This window comes from Malus domestica, chromosome 16, assembly GCF_042453785.1.
Source record: "Malus domestica chromosome 16, GDT2T_hap1".
NCBI classification, from domain to species: Eukaryota; Viridiplantae; Streptophyta; class Magnoliopsida; order Rosales; family Rosaceae; genus Malus; species Malus domestica.
Genome location: NC_091676.1, coordinates 8970250 through 8992842, shown reverse-complemented (window position 1 = coordinate 8992842; position 22593 = coordinate 8970250). Strand labels below are relative to the sequence as shown.

The following is a 22593-nucleotide window of genomic DNA, read 5'->3' as shown; positions in this document are numbered from 1 at the left end:
ATATATATATAAAGAATCATATCACGCATGGAATATTTGGCAGAAAATCAATTAATTTCCAAATATTCATTTCTTTTTATTCCCCTTTACAAAATTTTAGTCAAAATTAAATGGGGACCAATATTTGTTTTTATGGGATTGTAGGTTTCACGCATAGGGATGCGTGTAAGCTAATTTGAATATTTCGTACAAATACGAGATTGTTTGATAGTACTTTTAAAATCGTGAAAGCACTTTTGAAATCAATTTTTGATAAATATACATATGAATTTTGAAAAAGTGCTTGAAGTGATTTCTACATGAAGTATATAACTAGTGCAATGCTTCTTGCAGAAAGCATTTTCAGTGTTTTTGGAATCTAATTTTTTTTTAAAAGCACTTTAATCATCTTAAAAACAATACCAATAAAGTCATATATATGTACGTCTCATCTTTTTGTGATTAGGGAAAAAGGAAAATTTTGGTTGAGTATGACAAGGGTGTTATAGTAATTATGATGATGTTATGGCTCGTGGTGGGGTGGGTGAGGGAATAAAGTTCAGGGACCTACTTGCCTCCAAGACGACGGGCACCCACGTCGGATTTAGGGTAACTGACAAAAATGCCACCTTCAAGCAATGCCCCATTTCAAGATTTCCTCAATCTTATTGTCTCACTATTTTCGATCAGATGGAAATTTTAGGAGAAATCATCTAAACAATCTCTTTTCTTGAAAAGACAATCCTCTCCTTCCACCCGCAGATTCTAGTCCTATGGTTTTCTTCCTTCTTCTACTACAATAATAAACTTCTTTCGATATAAAACAAAAGAGCTACTAGATCCATTCACATTTTTTTTTTCACAGACTTTATTATCTTACTCACTGCTAAAAATTAAAAAGTGAAAACATTATTTTCCCACTATTGTTGTTCCCAAAATGACCTTCACATTCAAGCACACAATCTGGTTCTGCTTCTCGTTGCCGTCTTCTATTTGCCCCCACTCTTTCAGTATTGCCTCTGCCTATGCAAAACCTGGATTGAAGCACTCATGGGTCTCTCTATAGGACAGTTGTTTGCCTGTTTAAAGGTTTTTTTTTTTTTTTTTTTTTCTATACATATAGGACTGCACTTAAGGGTGGACAAGGTCTGGTTCGGCCTGATTTCACCTTCGAATCGGAATTAGAATTGAAAAATATCAACGGTTCGGTGCGGTTCCGCTTAAATTTATTACTAAAACCATATGCTTCAGTTTATGCCGGTTTACGGTTCTACCAAAATTGTGAGTGTATATATATATATATATTTTTGTTTTGAATCTTCTACTTTCAATTCCAAACACGTATTTCAACCACAAATTCAAGTAAGTTTGAGTCCCACTACTAGATCTATAAGATTTGTGACTAGAAGATAGAAAATTTACATATATATAAATCAAATGATAGAAAGCCTCAGATCAAGACCAAAGTGTACATCCTAAAACGAAATTAAAGTGTACATAATGCATAAAGATAAATGAGGAAAAGAAGAGAGGAGAGAGTGGGATGGAAATTGGAATGTGAACCCACGGCTATAGTTGAATGGATGAGGTGAGATAATTACCAAGGTTTTGGCTTTTGGGCTTGAGAATTTTTTATATAGATTTTTAGTTTGGGCATATAAAACAAGGACTATAGAATTAGATTTAAAAAAAAAAATATAGACAGTTTGGTGCAGTTCTTACGGTTCTTGAGAATTAGAAGCCGAAACCAAAACTATTTTAATTCGGTTTGGTTTGGTTCAGTTCAGTTCCAGTCCAAGTTTAAACGGTTTTGGTCAACTTGGTTTCTTACAAGTTTTTTTTCATCTGATTTTGTTCGGTTTAACAGTTTCTCGGTTTTTATATCAATATTGAAAATTATCATAATTCTCCGTAGCTTGCACTTTGGATTGCTTCTAGGTCTTTATATGGCATTTTGTAAGGGGTAAACTTGTAAATACAATTTTGAATAAGAAGCGGGTGAGGAAATAAGATACAAGGGTAGACATATTGACACTCTAAAATAGAAGTAAATCAATTTTTTGCGCTTATTACAGTAAAATCTCGCTATAGTAATACTTCGTATAAGAATAAAACTACTCTCACCATGCAAATGTTCAAAATAATGTCTAACTAGTCATTCAATTTGCCAAACAAGTGCATCATATTATTCTGTAGTAAACCGGACTCTTCAGGGTAGTTTTGGAATTATAAAAACTGGAGTGGGGACAACGTGGGCCGGTTGAGATTGTAGTTAACCGGAGCATCAAACATTGACAAATGAAAGAAAAGCCTGCGTAGGGAGAAGGGCAACCCTTTCATCACAAAAATTAAACAATTTTGTCGACCGAATTATAAAATAAAAAGGGAGCTTTTTGTAAAAAGAAAGTATTAAATAAAAAAGGGAATATCACAAGAAAATGAAAAAAAAAATGTTCTTCTCAGCCAACTTGTAAAAATAAATTATAAAAAAATATATGGAAGGAATAGTTGGAGCTGGATTTCGTAAGCCGAAATGCGGCTGTGATTTTTTATTTGTTATCTATTTTTTAAACTATTAAATTAATTAATATTAGGTTTTGTTTTTGTGTAGAGTGAGGGTCAAAGGAGGTTGCGTGTGGGTGTCGAATAGAGTTTTAAGGAGAAAAGAGAGAAACGTCTAAGGCTGCAATTATTGTTTTTTTTGAGTAAAATATGTTGTTCAGTGGAAAATGCCTTTCTCTGCTTCCTTCCTCCTTCTTCAACCCAATCATATTTTCCATTACTCTAATAATCTTTCAATTTAATTCTTTTTAATTTTTTAATTTTGGGTCTTGGGGGTTGGCTACTTGGCTTGGTTTTTCTTCCTCTTTGCCTCACTCCTTTTACTTTTATTGGGAAATTCATCTTCTCGGGGTTGCCCCCCATTACAAGCATCCTAATGGCCAACATACACTGCATATATATATATTCACCATGCCATGAATAATGAGACCATGCCATGAATAATGAGTTAGGCATAAACCATCTTTTGAAATTTGAGTTGGAGAAGCCAATAAATAGGGTTACTTGGAAAGAAAAACAGCTCTTATGACACGTGAATTTAGAGAATATTTGCACGATTTTATAAAGTACAGTTCTCTCAACTCCAAATTATCACCTCTTTTTTGCTTTATAGGATCGTGACGTCGTTTAATCTTGACAGTTCAAATAGGAGGGGATTATAGGGGGGGAGAACCCTACTCTCGATTTTTTTGTCGCATGATATTCATTATTCTAGGTTCATTTTATTATATATATAGACGGTAATGTTAAAATATGTTATAGACCAAGTTAAAGTACTAATGAATAGATGTATGTTATAATATGAATGAATTGGTTAGAGTACTTATAGGACGTGGCATTGATGGGTCTAATTGTACCCAAGGTACACGTTATAATATGGATGAATTGGTATGAGTACCTATGGGAAGATGACATTGGCTGATCTAATTTTACCCAAGGTGCACGTTATAATATGAATGGATTGGTATGGGTACTTATGGGACAATGGCATTGACTGGTCTAATTGGACCCAAGGTGCTGCATGCCTCATGTTATAATAAAGAAGTGTTGCCAATGAAGTGTTCATCTTGGTAAGCAAAGTAGCTTTTTAAAGGCCCAATAGCATAATTAAAGAATGATTGACAATTAAGCAGTATAAGCAACAGATTATATTAAGGTTTAATTATTAGCTGGAAAGAGAGATTACCGCTCACCACCAAGTAGAAGTGCAGTTTGACGGGGAAGAAGAAAATAGTGCTCACTCCCCTTTTATGTCAATGATTTAAGTATTATTTGTGCTCTTCTTCTTCGTAGGGCATCATTTCCCATTTTCTAAGAGTGTCTCTTTACAACGACAGACACTTTCATATTTGTCACAACTTACAAGTTTATAATATACATTTTAGGGTTTTGTGGAGTTCAATGAACTTGATAATTAATATGTAGTTTTGTCCCAGAAGAAAATGGATGAGTGATGTCATATCATGCTATTTAAAATATTTCCAAACAATCGCTTGTAACATGGACAACTGACACACAAATATATTTTGTATATTTACTCTAGCACTGATTAATTAGTAATTTAATATGTATTAACCGTTCGTCAGGCTTGCTCCACATTAATTAGTTTTCATAATCTAAACCAACCATGGCTTTAGGCTTCTACTTAAAGATCATCTTTATAACATTTCATTGAAATGAGAAGACGTATAGTTATCTAATTGTGACCTAATAAACAGAGGAACACAACACAATGTTGTTTACAAACAATGGAACATTTACAATAATAATTAAAGAGCTAGACGATTTCAATTTGAATGAATTTTTACAAGGAAGATTTATGAATGAGTACCTAAAAAATAAACGATTATAATCATGAGTTTACTCTGTGAATCAAGTACAAATGATTAATTATCTTCGTGTCATATATTACTATATATAATTAAATGATTAGTGCTTGAATACTCCTGTGTATTTAGTAATTATAAATTACTCTATATGGCCATCTTTTATATAAGGCTTCAATGTCAAAGTGGTTCCTGTATTTTACTCTATTGGCCAATTTAGTCCATGTGTTTTCAATTTGGTCAAATTGGTCCATGTGTTTACATCCTTAGCCGATTCAATACAATCCGTTAAAGGACCATTAAAATTGACATATGCCAAACATGTGAGAGGACAAAAATATAATTTTATGTATACTCATTAAACAGATACGATGCCTACCCTTAAAAATTGTCGCCTCATTCAATTCACTTGAGTACTATGCGATTTAGGACATGTCAATTGTAGCTGTCTTTTAACGGATTGTCTTGAATTGACTAACGAATGTAAACACAGGGACCAATTTGACCAAATTGAATACATAGGGACTAAATTGATCGATAGAGTAAAACACAAAGATCATTTTGATATTTAATCCTTTATATAATATATAAACCAAATATTGTAACCATGTTTGAGTGAAAATAATATAGGTGAATGTGATGCATCAACAAGTAAATAAAATATCCAACGGGAGTCGAATTTCTAGAACAAATTAAGGGTTAAGGGTTAAGGGTTAAAAAATTAAAAAGTTGCCATTGGTTTCAAAGTTGACCAAATTATTGTTTATGTTGTTGACGTAGATGCCCACATGCACTGCGCATGCAGTGATAGACTGACCTCATTTTCTTCAATTTCCAGCTAAAATATAATTGTCAACCAACCTGAAGCAAGCAATCCATCAGATTAATGTCTGCAAAGACACATATGTAAGCCTCAGATTAATGGAAAAGAACACTACCTGATTATAAAATTAATAGCTGTCTTTCTTCACTTACGCAAACAGGACATAAGACCATCTTCAACTTTCGGCTAAAACTTAAAATTTTAGCCCATAAAATTTAGGTTTTAGCCCCAAAAGCAGGTTTTCTGCTCCAATAATTTAGGTCTAAATTTTTTAGCATGAGATTATAAAGAATAAATTTAGCCTAATTTTTTCTTTTAAAGTATTTAAAAAAATAAAATAAAATTATGTACACTATCATAATTTAATTTTATAAACATTTTAACCTAAAAATATTTAAATTCCGATAAATATTGAAAATCACTAAATTTCGATGAATTTTGAGTTAAATAATTTTTTTAATTATTTTAGCCGTTGGATTTAAATTTGGGCCGTTAGATCTTTTTATTACCGTTAAATTTGATTATATTCGATCTCAACCGTTAGATTCAATAAATCATGTGAGACAGCCCCATGTGGGTGGGGTCCCGCTAGTGGTGCCCTCTGGACTAAATCCTGTGGGGAATTTGGCTTTTAGCTTTTAGCCCACACATTTAGCATGAGTTGGGTTGATTTTTTTTGGGGGGGGGGGGGGAATAGCATTTAGCTCAGGATTGGGTTTGATCTAACCAACAACATACATTCTTAGTATACAATTAGTCGTCGAATTGATGTCTTGAACACATGAATATAGCTCAATAGGGTAAGCTCGAATCTAAGTTAGATTTTGCTTGTGATTAGAATTATCACAGGCCTGAAAAAATAAAGGTAGAAGAATTTACTGTTCTTGTGACGATGTTGAAATTTGACCAGGGGGAATAAAACCTAAAAAATAACATTTAGCTCAGGGTTGGATTTGGTTTAACCAACAACAGACATTCTTTGTATACAAGTAGTTGTTGAATTGATGTCTTGAACGCATGAATATAGCTCAATAGGGTAGCTCGAATCTAAGTTAGATTTTGCGTGTGATTAGAATTATCGTAGGCCTAAAATTAATAGAGGTAGAAGAATTTACTGTTCTCGTGACGATGTTGAAATTTGCCGATCAGAAGCCTTGTGCATGGATTTTCAAAGTACAAGTTATATTTTCCTTTTTTGGGTTGATTTTTAGCTATCTTGTTAATGTACAAATGATTACGATACAATTATATAAACGTTGAACAAAGTTAATGAGATGATGATGGTACTAATCCTATATCATGTTGTTGTACTGACTTTTCTACTTGTTTTTTTTTTTTTTTTTTTAATTTTTTTTTAAAATTTTAAATTTTAAATTTTTTTAATGCTTGTACGTATCACACAACGTACACAAACCGTACTTTTCTTTCTTTGAATAAGTACTTTTCCAGAACTGCCAACTTTGGAATCAAATGCTTTGCAGTGCACGCTAGAGAGAAACTTCCTCTCCTCCTCAAAAGGCCCATCAAATGCTAACAAAAAGATGGGTGTCTTTGGGCGTGTCAACAAACTGGCCCACTTGATGATGTGTGGATTACCCTCATTGTAAAGAAAGATTTTTAAATGTATTCGAAACATGAGTAGGACATTACATGTAATTATATAATTGGAATTCACTTGAAAAAAAAAATTTCACCAATAGTGTACTAACATGTGGCGTACCACCTCGTGTTCTGGGGGCACATAAATATCTCTCCATTGTAAAGTTGCGTCTTTTTTAGACCTCATTCCAAGAATTTAAGAGGGTATTTGTATTCTTGTTTTAGAAGCAAAGTACTTCGTCACTTTTAACTTTGTTCCATTTTATAGGGATTATAGGATAATTTTTTTAAACCGTAGAGTACGATTATTTAGGGTCTAGACATACAAAATCGGTACATTTGTTAACATATAATGATCTATCTTAGCTCTATTAACGAGGGTTGGTTTTGTGTGTGTAAATGGAATTATTCTTATATTGTAATATTTGAAAGAACAAGAGGCACTGAACCTAGAATCTACAACTTTAAATCTAATATGAGAATTGTTATTAGAATCGAGTGCAAAAGAAGTGCCAAGAATATTTCCTTTAATATTTATTAAGACGGAGGTTGAGAATACAACTATGTGTTACGCAAATAAAATTATTTAGATCAGAAGTTAAGTTTCGCAAGTTGTACTTATGTTTTACGCATGTTCAAAGAAAACTGTATAGCGATTGTAGCTTAGTTGATTAAGCTTGCACCAAAAGTCTCGATTTCCCCATCAAGTTGACGTACCCCTCAGATTTGCTAACAAGGCCTGGCATTTTGTTTTCCTGCAGGACTAATCTACTTAATTATGTCGTTTGAGTACACAATATATTCCAAAAATTTATTGTTGATTAAAATTTGAACTCCAAACTCATCTTCCATTTGGGTAACCATTTGGATACAACCAAAAAACAAAAACTAAGGTATGGTCCGTAAAATGTTGCTCTATGCACAATTTGTCATCCGGTTCTGGCCACGTTAATTGGCCGTCAACGTTGTATCTTCTCTGGCATAACCTTTCCTGCAAAAGTTCCAAGTTTGTCCTTCTTTGACATGAATTCGGGTTCAGTTCTAGTCGGAAACCGCCTCTGTGATCTCTCGGACAAGGTCAACAATCACTCCCTCAACCCCCATGAGAAGTTGCATGTATACAGCATCTGGCACATTGCTGCAAGTTCACAAAGGATATGATCGTATTATTAGCTGAATAAGTACTTCTGATCTGAAAAGTGCTTTTACCAAAGTGATGGCTTACTTTAATTGTCCATAGGTTATAATGCAAAGTTTGGCCTGTTTAATCTTGGTCACTGCCCTTGGATTTCTCAAGATAGCTTTTACTTCTGATACAATTCCTTGCAAACCACCTCCCAAACACACCTTCATGGCCTCTTCCAGCGAATTCCTTCGAACATCGGCGTAAATTTCAGACCCTCCGTTAGTGAGGAAGTAGACCTGGATTGCATTCAATGCAGGTTCAGCAAAGTAGACCATTTTCAATACGCTTCGACAGAAAGTTTAGAATGTGATCTTACAGGGTATGTGGTCTGCAATTTTCTCATCAGCAATGCAGCATCAGGCTGAAAGCTCGAAAACAGGATCGGTCTATCTTTCGCGTACTTAGTCACCACCTGTTTAAAGAAATCTTAGTACATATTATGTCCTATAGAACCTGCTAAGCAAATTAGGCATCCTTACCTGCAAGATTACTTGAAGAACATGTTCGAGTTTTTCTTCTTTGTAGACAATCTGATCATCGAACTTCAATTCAATGTTAAAACCCTTGGAATGCTCAACTTTCTCGAACCCCTCTTGCAATGTGCATAGGGAGTCATCCTGTTCTACCTTCCAGTAAAAAATCCTCCCATCTTTTATTTTTCTGACCAAGGGCCTCCCCACCTGCATTTGAATGAATGAAAAAATAGACTTATTAACAGAACATCCACATACATTTTATCGATTTGGAATCGGAAAAAATAACCATTTGTGATACCTTTCCGGCCTCTTTCTGGGGTCCGTAGGAGAGAAATTCTAGCAGAGTAATGTCTGTAACCCTTTCCTCCTTGAAAACACCCTGAAACAAAATTACATATAACATCAATAGTCAGCAGGAAAATAAAAATCAAGGAATTCAAGGGTCCGTTTGATAACAATTCCGAACTAACCTTGTCCTCGGCGCCAATAAAGTTGTCATGAAAAATGACCGGGTAGTCATCTTTGGTCACCTACAAAAATAGCTTTTGTTTACAATTTTCCCTAATTGTAAAACCAAGAAATTGAAACGAAAAGAAAGAAAAAGAAGCAGAACAATTAGTACCCTCAAATCAAAGTCTGTTTCTCTTAACAAAGTTTGTGACTTTGATCAAATGTTTTCTTTTGGGTACCAAAAGAAGCACAAAGATGATGCTCACCTGAACGTCGAACTCGACGAAATCGATCGGGAACTGAGCGGCGGCATTGAAGGAGAGAATGGAGTTCTCTTTGATGGATTTGAGTTTTGCGTCAGAAGACTGCAACATGTTCATCCCGCTGCCTCTGTGTCCCATCACCACGAACTTTGGCCATTTGTATCCCCATTTCGTTTCTTCACCCTCATCTTTCACACCTATTCACACAAAAAAACCCAATTCCAAAAATCAGATTCCTTTCTTTTTTTTTTGTTTCTTGAATTCCAAGTAATTAATTCGATTGCAAATGCCGAGACCTTGAGCCAACCACGGCGAATATACGGCCAATGCGGCAGCATTTTCTGTGACTTGATCGAGGTTTGGAACATCAGAGACATGAACGGCCTTCAGAGCCATTGATTTTTATCTTGCAAATTTGCAGACTTGCAAAAATGCAAACTTTGGGAATTCAAGAAAAATGTGGACACTAAGAAAAAATTGGCACTCGGTTTTGAAGAACACAGAAGCTTGGGACATGTTTGGACAGTGATAGCGGTATTTAAGAAGCTTCAAAATAGTGTGATTGACTCGTTAGAAACTAGAGATAGAATCTTCCATTCCAAACAGGCTAATTTTGTTTTGAGATATTTCATTGTGTTCATTGAAAGAACGAGAAATTTGCGGAAGTTTCTAAATTATTTTTGTTCTAAAGGAGTATGCTAATTCATATCTCGTTTGTCATATCCGTTTTACGTGTTTATGAGATATCCTTATTTGTGAGGTCAATTTGAACTTTTCAAACAACAAATTAACTTAACTTCATTTAGTATTTTCTATTTGGGCCTAATTAGGAATTGCGTGTTTTTGCTCCAAGTCTATATTGGCCATGCATATCCAAAATTTTGCCAAACTGGCAAATTTAATTGGAAAGGGATCCGGACCAAATCCATCCCATCAATCAATCTAAGCCCTTGAAATTTGATTCAAAGGTTAAAAACAAGGAGTCTTTTTAAAAGTTATAATAACTTTAACCGTTGGATCAAATTTTAAGGACTTGTATTGATTGATTGGATGAATTTGATGGAAGGGATCCGGAGAGGATCCCCTTCCAATTTAATTAGCGTTTCTCTGCTGACGAGGCAATGCTGATCATATTCTTGGCTCTTAGTCTATGTTTAGGGTTCAAGGTTTGATTGTTCGTGAGTCGTGACTCGTCCAGATCTCAAGCAATGATCCTCATTGTGGTTAAATCGTACATAAAATGTAAGAGACTTACAGTTCTAAACATACATTAACACTTGCTCTAATATTTGCAGTAAAACTCAAATTTTAAGTTATAAACTTATCCCAACTTACTCAAACCCTTGAGGCAAATATGAGTTTTAACCCAAAACTTATTTATGAGACAAATTTAACTTAGGATTCCTCCCGAGTTAGTGGAGTTGGCCCATCATGTATGTGGACTTTTTTTTCTTTTTATATTTATAAATTCTTTGAATCCAATGGCTAAGATCTAATATGATTCAACAATAAAAAAAAGATATATCGGTCAAAATTTGAATTCAATGGCTAAAGTGATTAAAAAAAAAAAAATTCTTTTATGTGTTTCATATTCTTTCATAATATTTCACAAGTTTTATGGTGTCAGTTAGCGATTTTTCAATATTTGTCAGAATCTATATATTTTTAGGTAAAAAATTTCATAAAATTAAATTAGGATAGTCTACATAATTTTTTTTTCTTTTTAAAAAGTTACTTTAAAAAGAAATTAACCTAAATGGATTCTTTAATAATCTGGGGCTAAAATTTGAACCCATAAATGTTGAAGCAGAAAAGCTGTTTATAGGTTAAAACCTAAATTTTATATGCTAAAAATTTTAGGTTTTAACCCAAGGATTGAAGATGATCTAAAAATGTTTATTTATGCATTCAAGGTATGCATTAAAATGTAAACAAAAATGAGTGAATAACCAAGGGCAAATTCAGCAAGGGACTGGTTGAATTTGGGAACCTTACGGATGACTAAAAATGCCTTGGAAAGTCCTTTAGGGACCCAAGCTATAACAGTCTGATACGTGACTCAATGGTAACCAACAAGTGTGCGATAAAGTGCCTAGGGCTCGACGAATGTTGACAGACCTCGGCAACACTACTTGTCAAATGTCGACAAGTCCAACAAGTACTCGATGAAGTATTGAAGTGCCACGCTAAAGAAACCTGACACAAATCAACCGAACTCGTAAAAAATTTGTGCCCCATGCATGCTATTTCTGTCTTACAAATGTTTTGAACCCTTCCATTAAAACCCCTTGAGGTATAATTCATGAATCCGCCACTATAAAACTATAAAGATTAATAACGTTTATCCATAGTGTATCAATTTGAATACTGATTTCCAATATAACAAAATAAGGACATACCATTTATCCTTGATTCCCCAACAAATGTTTATCCTTGGAATACTGAAGCGTAGTAGTCATACATAATTACATACTATACCCAAACATTTTCCATGTTTCTATATTTTATATTTTCGGAAGATGTATATATGATTTTCACTTCAATAGAACAGATGTAAATTTTGAATTTCATTTATTTTTCTCTTTTTAAATAGTGGAGCTCACCTATTACAGATGTAAAAAATTATGTATATTTAATTATTTGCATTTTCATACCAAAAAAAAAAAAAATCATTTCAAAACATTTGCATCATCATAACTAAAATAAATTGATACGCTAAATGAAAGCTAGCCTATTTCGATCTCCTTCACACTAAGGGTGGCTGGACGTCTTTTAAAAACAAAGTAAAAGAAGGGGTAGATCCTTCTTTTTTATTTTTTTTTGGAACAAATGATAGTATCTATAATAAAGGGAGGGGATGGGCTTAGTCTCATAATGAATTAGCAATAATGTAGTTCAAATTTGCTTTTGGAGAGAATCAAATCTAAGACCTCTCACTTATAAGTGAAGAAGAATACCACTAAACCGTAGTACTAAGTGACAGATCTTTCTTTTTTCTTTTTTAAATTGCGGAAAAAGTGGGAGTAGTGCGTTTTCTCTCTTTGTACCTTCTAACACCTCAAGTTGAGAATTCTTGTCATGCTTTTTCATCCCAGTAGCTAGTTTTGAGTTCCCTTTCCCTACTTTTTGGTTAGACCTTTGGCTGGAAGGAATCCCCAACTCCCTAAAGTGGTAAAGAAGGGCTTAATTTTTTTTTTTCCCTATCTAACAGGACAACTCTAGTGGTGATGTCATATCTCTATCTCGAGAAAATGATTTATTTTAGCAAGGTCGATGGGGTCTCACAATCCTCAAAAAAGGACTCTTATTAATGTGGGAATCAAAATAAATCCAATGCAATTATGGCTTTCAAGCTTCAGACGGTAACGACGCGAGAAGTTAACAACGACTGAACGTACTGCCGCCTGGGTGGGTCGTCGGCAAGCGTGACAAAAGCCTTTGTGAAATGGACACTCAACCCGCTCGAAGAGGACCAAAACAATCTCAAATAAGTCTAACAAACATGTGGAAATCTGGTTGGTGCAACCAAGAAAGATGGTACGGAAGCCTTTGGGCATCTCACAGTAATGCAACCATGAAATCTTAATATCAAATCTTAGTAAGATGTTGACCTCTTTTTCTTCTCTTCTGCTGATTCCATGATAGACTCGTGTAGAAATTTCTGAATCTTACAATCAATGGTCACAATTAAAAGTAAGATGTCATTGCTAGCCAAACATCATCAAGCAACCAAGTTTTTGGGTGAGTAATTGTTTGGGCTCGATTTTACAATATCGGCCTGAGCCATTGAGGCCGTTGAATGAGCGGGTTCTAGGCCGTTGGATTTCATATTTTTCTAGGTATTATTATTGGATTATTATAATAATTATCTTATAAAATATATTTTTGGAAGCAAAGGAGATCAATTTCAGTTCGAATTGCTACACTTACATGATGATTGGTTTGAGAGCTAACGTGGCAGGTTAAAAGATTATCTTCCCTGCATTTATGCAAATACAATGGGGTAAAAGATGAGATCATATTGGTCAAGGTTAGTTGGCGTGGATAAAAATGATCCGATGACCTTCTTTGGTTGGTCAACGAGGTGAAATAGGTGATCAGGAAATCAATGCATGTGTTGGATAAAGATCACGATGTTGATGGAATTACGATAAGGGATAAGTAAAAATGGTGATGTGCTTGAAAGATGACTTTACACGTGGTGGTGATAAAAGATGGCAGTAATTATCTTGTTGAGTAGGCTAAATGATTTAGCATATTGGTATAGACTTTTGCGTTATGAGCCAGCATGTGGTTGATGGATATTTGGGATAATTCGAGAGGTTTAGTCTTGGTTGGTTTCTAGGAAATCACCAAGGCCACAAGATCCATTTGGGATAATTCGAGAAGTTTAAGTCTCAGTTGGTTTCTAAGGTTAAGGGATCATGCATACTTGAGAAGATATTCCCATTATTTACGACGACAATCCTAGTGTTCTGCTATTATAAATACAGGGGGTCATGGATCATTTAGGGGACCTCTAATTGAACACACAAAACTGCTCTGCGCAAACCCTCTCAACAACTTTGAGATTTTTTTTATTTTCTTTTTCGCCAACACATATTCAGTTGGCATAAACAGCATTGTGGAGGCAACCGGTGATATCTTCAGTTGGCATAAATATCATTGTCGCCGTAGAATCAGCCGATCTCGCATCATCTTCAGTTGGCATAAACAACACTGCGTCGAGGCCGACTGGTTACCTATCCAAGTCTCGGTCGAGAAGGATTTCCGAATCTTTGTTGGTCGAGATCATCTCATCAGCCTTCTCGGCGAAGTGAGGTGTTTCAAGTTACTACATTCGGCACATTGGAAGCCGAATTTGATATTTAACTTCGCTAAGTTAGTAGCCTTGTTTTTAGGCTCTAGAACCTGAAGGCCGAGACAAGTTCCTTCCTCGGCCGCAGTCGCAAGATCAAGAAGTCAGCAACGCACCCAACGCGACATCAACATATTTTACTCCTCGGCCGACGAGTTGGCACGCCCCGCACACAATCGAATGACGTAGTTAGCTCATAGATTACTTGGCCTGCGCTCCACGTAGGCTTGGTAGTTTTTAGGGTCAACAGTAATACTGTAATACTGAGAATACTGAGAGACCATAATACTTTATCCAACATTTTTCAACATGATCTATTCTGTTTCCTTTTTCGTTCACCAATTATTTTCGAAATCATTACTTGCACCAATTTCATGTGAAACTGTTTAGACCCAAATTTACACTATCAGCTCGGGCAATCAAGGCCGTTGAGTGAGCATAGCTCTCAACCGTCAGATAGAAAAATGAAGATAATTTTGTTATTGTCCTTGGCCGTATAGCTCCGCTGAATCTCACTTTTGACTGAATCTTGGTGGTTACTCAATCCTTGATTATTGATGGTCTGATCATTCAGATAGACCGCATTCGGTCGAATCCCACAGTTGCCGACACTTCACCATTTCGACGAACTTCGTTGTATATGTATATGCATAGCCAACAATATCCCATCACATAAGGCAGAAAGAGAGATGGCATGCAAAAAAGACGACGACAGGTTCATGAAATTGATGAAAAAGCCACCCATTTTAAGTGGTAGGCTTCCACATGGGTTGGCCCTTTCATTCGGTGATGTTGTGATTCGGTGGAGTTTGTCTAGGAACCGTGGATAAAATACAAGTCCATCTGTGGACTCTTAACAACATCACATGTTATTTGCAAAACAAAGATTAATTTAGACTTGGCCATTTATTCACCATTGAGCTTCGGTGCAATTTTTGCCCTCGGTCGTACAACTTTTTATGATGTCAGTTGCATACATATAAAGGTTGTTGCGAATGACTACTGGGTTTATCTCATCACACTCATCACCAAGATGGTCGAGGGGTAGAACTACTAGTGATTATATCAAGCTGCAATTAGTGAGCTCATCAAATGCGGTTTTTCATCAAATCAATATCAACCTAATGCACATGACTCTTGAAATCCTAACTTCCATTCCCGTGGAGTGATTTCAGTTACCTATATGAAGGGCAATCAATATCGTATTCAACTGCCAGAACATTAGCTGAGCTCGGCAAACACACCGAGTCGAGGAAAGTTATTTACAGAAGGCTACCCATGCTAGGTGGTAGGTCTTCGTGTAGCTTAATCCTCACTTGGCGAGATTGGTTTTGGCCTTGGTCAGTAAGCCTATATGCCAATTTTTGCCAAGCTCGGCAAGCATAGGCTGGTGCTTGACACAGGTTGGTCGTTGTGGCTTGGTGTTCATTTTTTCTTCCAAACCCACCATCCTCATTTTGATTGTGTTTCGGTAACACAAAAATGGCATGCCGAGTTGTGTTCGTGCTCGGTGAGCAAATATTACGTGCATGCTCAGTGGAGTATGACATTTATAGGGTAGAGTTTGGAACATAAACTTCAGAGAGATTAGGATTCATGCGATGCAGACTTTTTGAGGAATCAAATTATTTTTGGCTTCAAGTGGACCTTGGATTCCACGAAGCTACTTAATGGTGGTTTGCTGGGATGTAGTCGACATTAGCACTGCTTTGATGAAAGCATGATGGTCTTCAGGATGTAAGCGCAGAAGCCCGTTTATTTCTCAACCACTTGGCGGCTGCATGCATGGTAATATATCTCATTCCAAGTTGTTAACAGCCGAGGGAGTCAAGGTGCTATGCATGCTGATAAAAATCGAGAAAAGAGTGCCAACATGACGACTCGGTCTAAATGGTGATTACATAACTAATATTCGGCTCAAGGAATTTTCTATGGCGTCGAGGTATTTGGACAACAAGACTTTGCATTGGCGTCCTGCCCATGGCGTGGTGGTTAAGGATATTAAGGACGTGGATTTTTATTTGGCCGAAGTTGGTTTGTCGAGCTCGATGAAATATATTCTTCGGTCTTATGTTTTTTGACCAAGAAACTTGAGAAAACAGGCCGTCAAAGTAATTTAAAAATTCTTCGGCCCAAGTGAAAAGTTAGCAAGAGTTGCTTGGTATAGCTTAGGCGATAAGCGTCTTCGGTGGAGTTGGAATCGTTTTGGCTTGGTGTTTCTCGGCTCCACTTTCTTTTGAATGGAGTGGATAGCCGAATACAATGTCAAACAGTTGAGAGCCAGGCATAAATGACTAATTTCCTTGACCATTCGGCTTACGAGCCGAAGTTCAAGGAAACTGGGGGGCAATGTTTAGACCCAAATTTACACTATCGGCCCGGGCAATCAAGGCCGTTGAGTGAGCATAGCTCTCAACCGTCAGATAGAAAAGTGAAGATAATTTTGTTATTGTTAAAGGATAATATTATGGTTGTTATCATAATAATTATCTTTTAGTATGAATTATCTTGGAATATTCTTAAAGATATGATACAGATTATAACCCCAAGCAAGCGGTACGATTCAAATTAGTCTGGGATATCTGGCATGTGGTGGTGGTGACAAATTGACAAGTAGTCAAAATGAATTTGAAATTCATTAAATAGGGATCAGGATGCATGGATGGGTGATGGAATTATGACAAGATACAAAAGCCTAGCTAGGCTAGGTTTTGAGTCATGATGGGATAATGTTAAATAAGAATGGTAGGGATGAAAACTTGAATCAAAACACTTAGAAACACAAATCAAAACACTTTCTAACTAATCTAAGACTTCAAAATAAAGGGGGATTTGTTTTGGACGAAAATTGAAAACAAAACAGAAACTTTAAAACAAAACAGATTGTAAAACGTTTTTTGGATGAAAAGGATGGATAAAAGGCTAGTTAGGAGGTTCTTCTCCACACATGACACACTTGAAAACAAAATGATTTTCAGTTGTTCTTTCAATAAATTATGAAACTCAACACCCCAAGTTAATTAGATACGCTTAAATTAACCTTCAAGTTCTCCTTAAGTTAATGAATTGGATGGAAAAGCGCATACAACAATTCAAAGCATTCCTCAAAGGTTCCTTACGTGATGAGCACAATAAAGATACAATCAAGAATCATGAAGCACAATGAGAACTATAAGTGTTGACGAGGCATTCGTTACTATGATGAGCATGAAACTAGTGCCAAGAATTCATTCAGCGCGATCGTTTTCAAGCGACCTTCACTACTTGTAATTATAAGATTGTAACTATTAGGTGAAACTCCCTCATAATCTAGCATCATATTCATGCATGAAAACTAAGCGTGCACTCTCAATCAACATACACAAATAAGTTATCAATCAAGTAGATGAACGAATTGAATCCGCAACTTATGAAATAACAACTGAATGTAATCAAATCATATTGCAAGCATGTACATGGTTTCGAATCACCCCCCAACTAAGGGGGTTTAGTTCCTCATTCTTGCAATACAAAGATACATAAAATTAGACATTAAAATCAAAGGTAAGAAAACACCTAAAATGCTCCAACTTGGAAAGCAAGTGCATCAATGGATCTCCCTTCCTCCTTGTTGCGGCATGAAGCTTGTGGACAGATTTTTGGGTGGATTTATGGTGTAGAATGGATGGGGAATGATATGGAGGGGTTTAGGGTGAGTGTGGAAGAGTGTTTGATGGTTGGAAGGTGGTGGAGAACTAGGCAAAGAGGGTGGAAGAAGGTGGAGTGGCGATTATGTTTTCTAGGCACTAGAATGGTGTTTTTGGGGTGTTTTGCTTCCTAGGGTGTGTATGGACGAATTTCTGTGATAAAATGATGAATATGGGGGATTGTTCTTTGGCCAAGGGGTGTAAACATGTATTTATAGGCCCCCAAAAACCTTAGAAAATCAGGTTAGGTTAAGGATGAAATGCATGGTAATTTGTGTGTGTGGTGTGCAATGGTCCAAGGGTGAAAATGAAGTGATGATGCAAAGTGTGAAGGGTAAAATGGAGTGGTCTTGAAGCTAGGGAGCATGAATGATTGTGTACATTGCATAGAGATGGAAAGGGAGGTGAAAATGTGTCAATAAATGGGTCAAAGGTGCAGCAACATGTGGTACACAAGGCATGGGATTCCAAATGTGAATGATGAAGCATCAATTGGTGCATGTAATGGATGTAAATGTTGTCTAAAATCTAATGAGTGAAGGGAACAAGAGGTATCAAGCAATTGAGTGTAATAATTAAATGAATTGAAGCATGAAATTAGAAATTATGTAGGGGACAAGAGTGATCAAGCATGGCATGGAATCCAAAGGGAATTCTATGTGGTTTGCATGGCAAGGAATGCAAGTTGGGGTGACAGATTTTTGGGCTGTTTTCTTCATCTTTTGGACCATAATTCTTCATATTCTTGGCCTCTTTAGTTCTCAAATTCGTCCATCCACTTGGCCCATGCATTTGCTATCCATTCCAAGCCCGAAACATGCTCCAAAGGCCTCCAAAATGCATCTTCTTGCATACTTTGTACTTAGAGTCTGAAAACACACGAAAATGACTTTAAATATTAAAATAACTAAGGAAACACGACATAAATGCACAAGAACAAGCCAACTAAGTCGCATAAATATGCTCCTATCAAATTGCAATTCATTTGCAATTCTTTAAGTCAGCACATACGTGGAAGGTTGGGAGTTATTTCCCATGTAGTTATATACCACAAGTTTGTGATGATTATCTCCAGAGAGCAACCAACCACAGCAGTGTACGTGGATTGGTGGGCATTATTTGATCAATAAATCCAAGCATGCAGGTTATCTTGGGATTTGATGTGATAAGGCTAAGCACAAGGATTTGATGTGGTAAAGCTTATTTGACGCAATCAGTGGAAGAGTTCTGATACATAGCAAGAAGCTATATCAACTTATCAACCAACGCACATATGTCTCTATAAATACAGATGCTCTACGACGGAGAGAGGACCTCCAATTCAACACATAACTGCCCTGCGCAAACCCTATCAACAACCTTGAGATTTTTTCCTTCCTCTTTTCATCGACACACCTTCAGTTTGGATAAACAGCACTGTGAAGGCAACCGATGATATCTTCAGTTGGCATAAACAACACTGTCGCTGTAGAATCAGCCGGTCTCGTAACATCTTCAGTCGGCATAGACAGCACTGCGTCGAGTGCGACTGGTTATCTATCCAATTCTCGGTTAAGAAGGATTTTCGAATCCTTATTGATCGAGGTCATCTCATCAGCCTTCTTGGCGAAGTGAGGTGTTACAGTTTATTGGGCTCAGCACATTGCATGCCGAGTTATTTTATGATTGGATACTCTCAAGTGGGATTTAGAGTTCGGCACTTCGACAGGCGAACCACGTTTACTGTTAAGACTTATATCCGATTTGAGTATTTGTGCCCTTACACTTTGGTGTTGATTCGGCGTGAGTTTACTCTGACGAATGTCATCACTGTGACCGAATCCAACGACGACGATTTGTGAACTTCGTAAGAACAATAGCCTTGTCTTCAGGTTCGAGAGCCTATAAGGCTGAGACGTGTTCCTTCTTCGGTCGCAATCGTAAGACACATAAGTTAGTCGCGCGCTTAACGCAACGTCAACACATTTACTCATCGGCCGAGCTCGACCGTCGAGTTGGCATGCCCCGCATTCAACCGAAGGACGTAGTTAGCTCGTAGATTACTCGGCTTGCGTGCCACGTAGGCTTGGTAGTTTTTAGGGTCAACATAAACATTTTCGATAAGAGTAATGTTAGGAAGACTAACATTTTGAACCAATTATATAAACCAAATGATATGATCGTAGATAATTGAATTATTAATTAATTATCGATTAACGTGCTTGTTTTTTATTGGCAATATATTATTTGTTTACAAATTTGATTTAAATTTTTATCTCCCTAAAATTACCATTTGAAAAATCTACACGTCTATTGAGGGCTCACCAAGAATTTACAACCCGAAATCAATACAAAAAATATGAAAGCATTTTAATGAATCAAAATTTTCATAAAATGATTTTAAAAAAAAACTCACTTTTTTCATTTCTAGATATGGGTGAACAAAATATGGAGGCGTACGGTCATCATATGGTCTTTGACCCAATTAATGTGTTGGAAGTTAGAATAGAAATCTCTATTTTAATGCTTAAAAAGATGAGTTTTAGACTATAATTTTATATAAAATTAAAATCTAATTGTAGTCTATGATACATTTAATTATTTCATTTATTAATTATATTTTGATGTTTTATTTCCTTTTATTCCTTATTTTTAATGTATTTATTACGTTTAATTTTCATTTCATTCAATATAATATATCTTGATGTCTACATTTAGGTAAACTAATTTTTTTTATATAATATATTCCGATACAATTTGTATAATCTTTCAGTTTGGTACAATAAATTTAATATATTTCGGTATATCTATCAATACAAATGTATAAGTGCATTAATTCAATTTAATATATTTTGTTACATACATTTCGATACGTAAATTTTGGTACATTAATTCAATATAATACATTTCGGTACTGACATTTAGGTCCATTAATTCGATATAATACATTTCGGTAAATACATTTAGGTTCATTATAATATATGTTGTTACAAACATTTCGGTACAGTCAATTATGTACACTTATGTATTGGAATCCGAATCCTCACCAGATCCTCTTTGTGAAGATCCCGGGGATCCGTCAATTGTCACATCCCGACCCAGGGCGGACCATTTTCCCAGCCCGTTCTACCACCGTAGCACGATATTGTCCACTTTGGGCCCCGACCACGCCCTCACGGTTTTGTTTCTGGGAACTCACGAACAACTTCCCAGTGGATCACCCATCATGGGAGTGCTCTGGCCACCTTCTCGCTTAACTTCGGAGTTCTGATGGAACCCGAAGCCAGTGAGCTCCCAAAAGGCCTTGTGCTAGGTAGAGATGAGAATATACATTTAAGGATCACTCCCCTGGGCGATGTGGGATGTTGCATCAATTCTGTCCGTTCATCGTACATCGTGCAGTCAAAAATTATTTTATATATTTTTATTTAAAACTAAACACAAACAATACTTGACAAAAACTGATCGTACGATGTACCATGAACAGACACAATTCACGGATCCCTAAAATCCTCACCAAAAGGATCCGGAGAGGATCCTGCTGGGTATTTACATATTTGTGTGTCACTAATTTCTTTTAGTATTTTCTCATTTATGTTCATTTATAATTGAAAGAACTAATATGTACATATTAATAAAATTAAAATTTTAATGTGGAGACATTAAATAAAAATACACATTAAATAACCAAAGAGAATATACGTTTTAATAAAAGTTTACTTTAAGGGATTAAATTAAATATATAGTCTAGCAATAGGTATTTTTTAAATTCTAATCTTTTGCAAAGGCTAATGTTCAAAAACCCCTTAGAACTGCTAACACACAAACAACCATACATCAAACAAATGGGGACTTTTTACGATGGAAGTTATCCTGATTTGGTGTATCCTTATTTTCAAAATTAACCTCTAAGAGCATGTTCAACGAAATTGTCAAATTCTAAATGTCAAATTACTTTAATCACCACGAGGTGACCTATTGGTTGATGATGAATTTTAGGCCTGTATTTCACATGCCACGTCTAGGGTTTGATTACTGGCTCTAGTGAGTTGCACGATGGTGGCTAAGGGAAGATTGACATGCATATGTGAGTCTTCCCGGCCTTCGAAAAAGTGAATTGTCGTGACGAAGCCATCAACTAGTCCATTTTTTTAAAGAAAAGAAACGTCAAATTACTTTTGAAAGTTGATGTGGCAGTTTGATATATATATATTTTTTCACAAAAGCGATAGAGAATTTTATTGATTAGAACAAACATATAGAACCAACGTTACATCGAGGTGCCAAATGGGTATAATAATCCAGTGACCAAATAATCTGATATGGAGATAAATCCGCACAAATTAGCAAATAAAGAAAGCCCCTACCCAGCTACCACAACACAACAAGAACCATAAGCTATTGGTGTAGATCCGCCATAAAGACGGTAAACGTAACAGACCTAGTACCGGAGCCACAAATCACATAAAACAAGAACCAGAAGGCACCGGTGTAGATCTGCTACAAAGACGACAGACGTAACAGACCTAACACTAGAGCCACAAAAGCAATCGCAAGAACGAGGCCACAAACGACTCATTGAAGTGATACAACGCGATTTGCTAAGCAGAACAAAACAACACAAAATGAAAAACTACCTAATCCAAGAATAGAACGATCGACCAGCAAGTCTTCATAGTGAGCAGTGGCGAAGCTACGTGAGGGCGAAGAGTGGCATCCGCCTCTCCCCTCGCCAGAAATCAAGCCTAGAAGCAGTGATTCCGCCCCTCTAGTCTCGTCAGAAGTGGTGAAATTCCGTCTGGTTTTCTGGCGTTTTGGGTTTCCCTGCTCTGTCGCAGCACAGGCTGATCGCAACTTCTGGAGACTGAAAATGAATATCTGCATTTTGTAGCTTCTGGAGACTGGA

General features: G+C 36.2%; 1 protein-coding gene across 1 annotated transcript; it reads right to left on the bottom strand.

The window, feature by feature from the left end:
- Positions 1-7590: 7590 nt before the first annotated feature.
- On the bottom strand, positions 7591-9686 carry LOC103425541 (glycerophosphodiester phosphodiesterase GDPD2-like). Its single transcript, XM_029096056.2, has 8 exons — positions 9461-9686; positions 9168-9361; positions 8922-8981; positions 8750-8830; positions 8455-8655; positions 8292-8387; positions 8015-8211; positions 7591-7927 (listed from the first exon to the last, which is right to left on the bottom strand). Exons 1-8 carry the CDS (start codon positions 9558-9560, stop codon positions 7831-7833), a joined length of 1026 nt encoding a protein of 341 aa, XP_028951889.1. The 5' UTR covers positions 9561-9686; the 3' UTR covers positions 7591-7830.
- Between the last annotated feature and the right edge of the window lie 12907 nt (positions 9687-22593).

Bases quoted from the DNA above. Each gene is read 5' to 3' on its own strand.
- LOC103425541 (XM_029096056.2), bottom strand. From the start codon at position 9,560: ATGGCTCTGAAGGCCGTTCATGTCTCTGATGTTCCAAACCTCGATCAA. The intron at 9,362-9,460 runs GTCTCGGCATTT...TTGTGTGAATAG, and splicing joins TTCGCCGTGGTTGGCTCAAG to GTGTGAAAGATGAGGGTGAA. The intron at 8,212-8,291 runs GTAAGATCACAT...AATGCAATCCAG, and splicing joins AATTGCAGACCACATACCCT to GTCTACTTCCTCACTAACGG.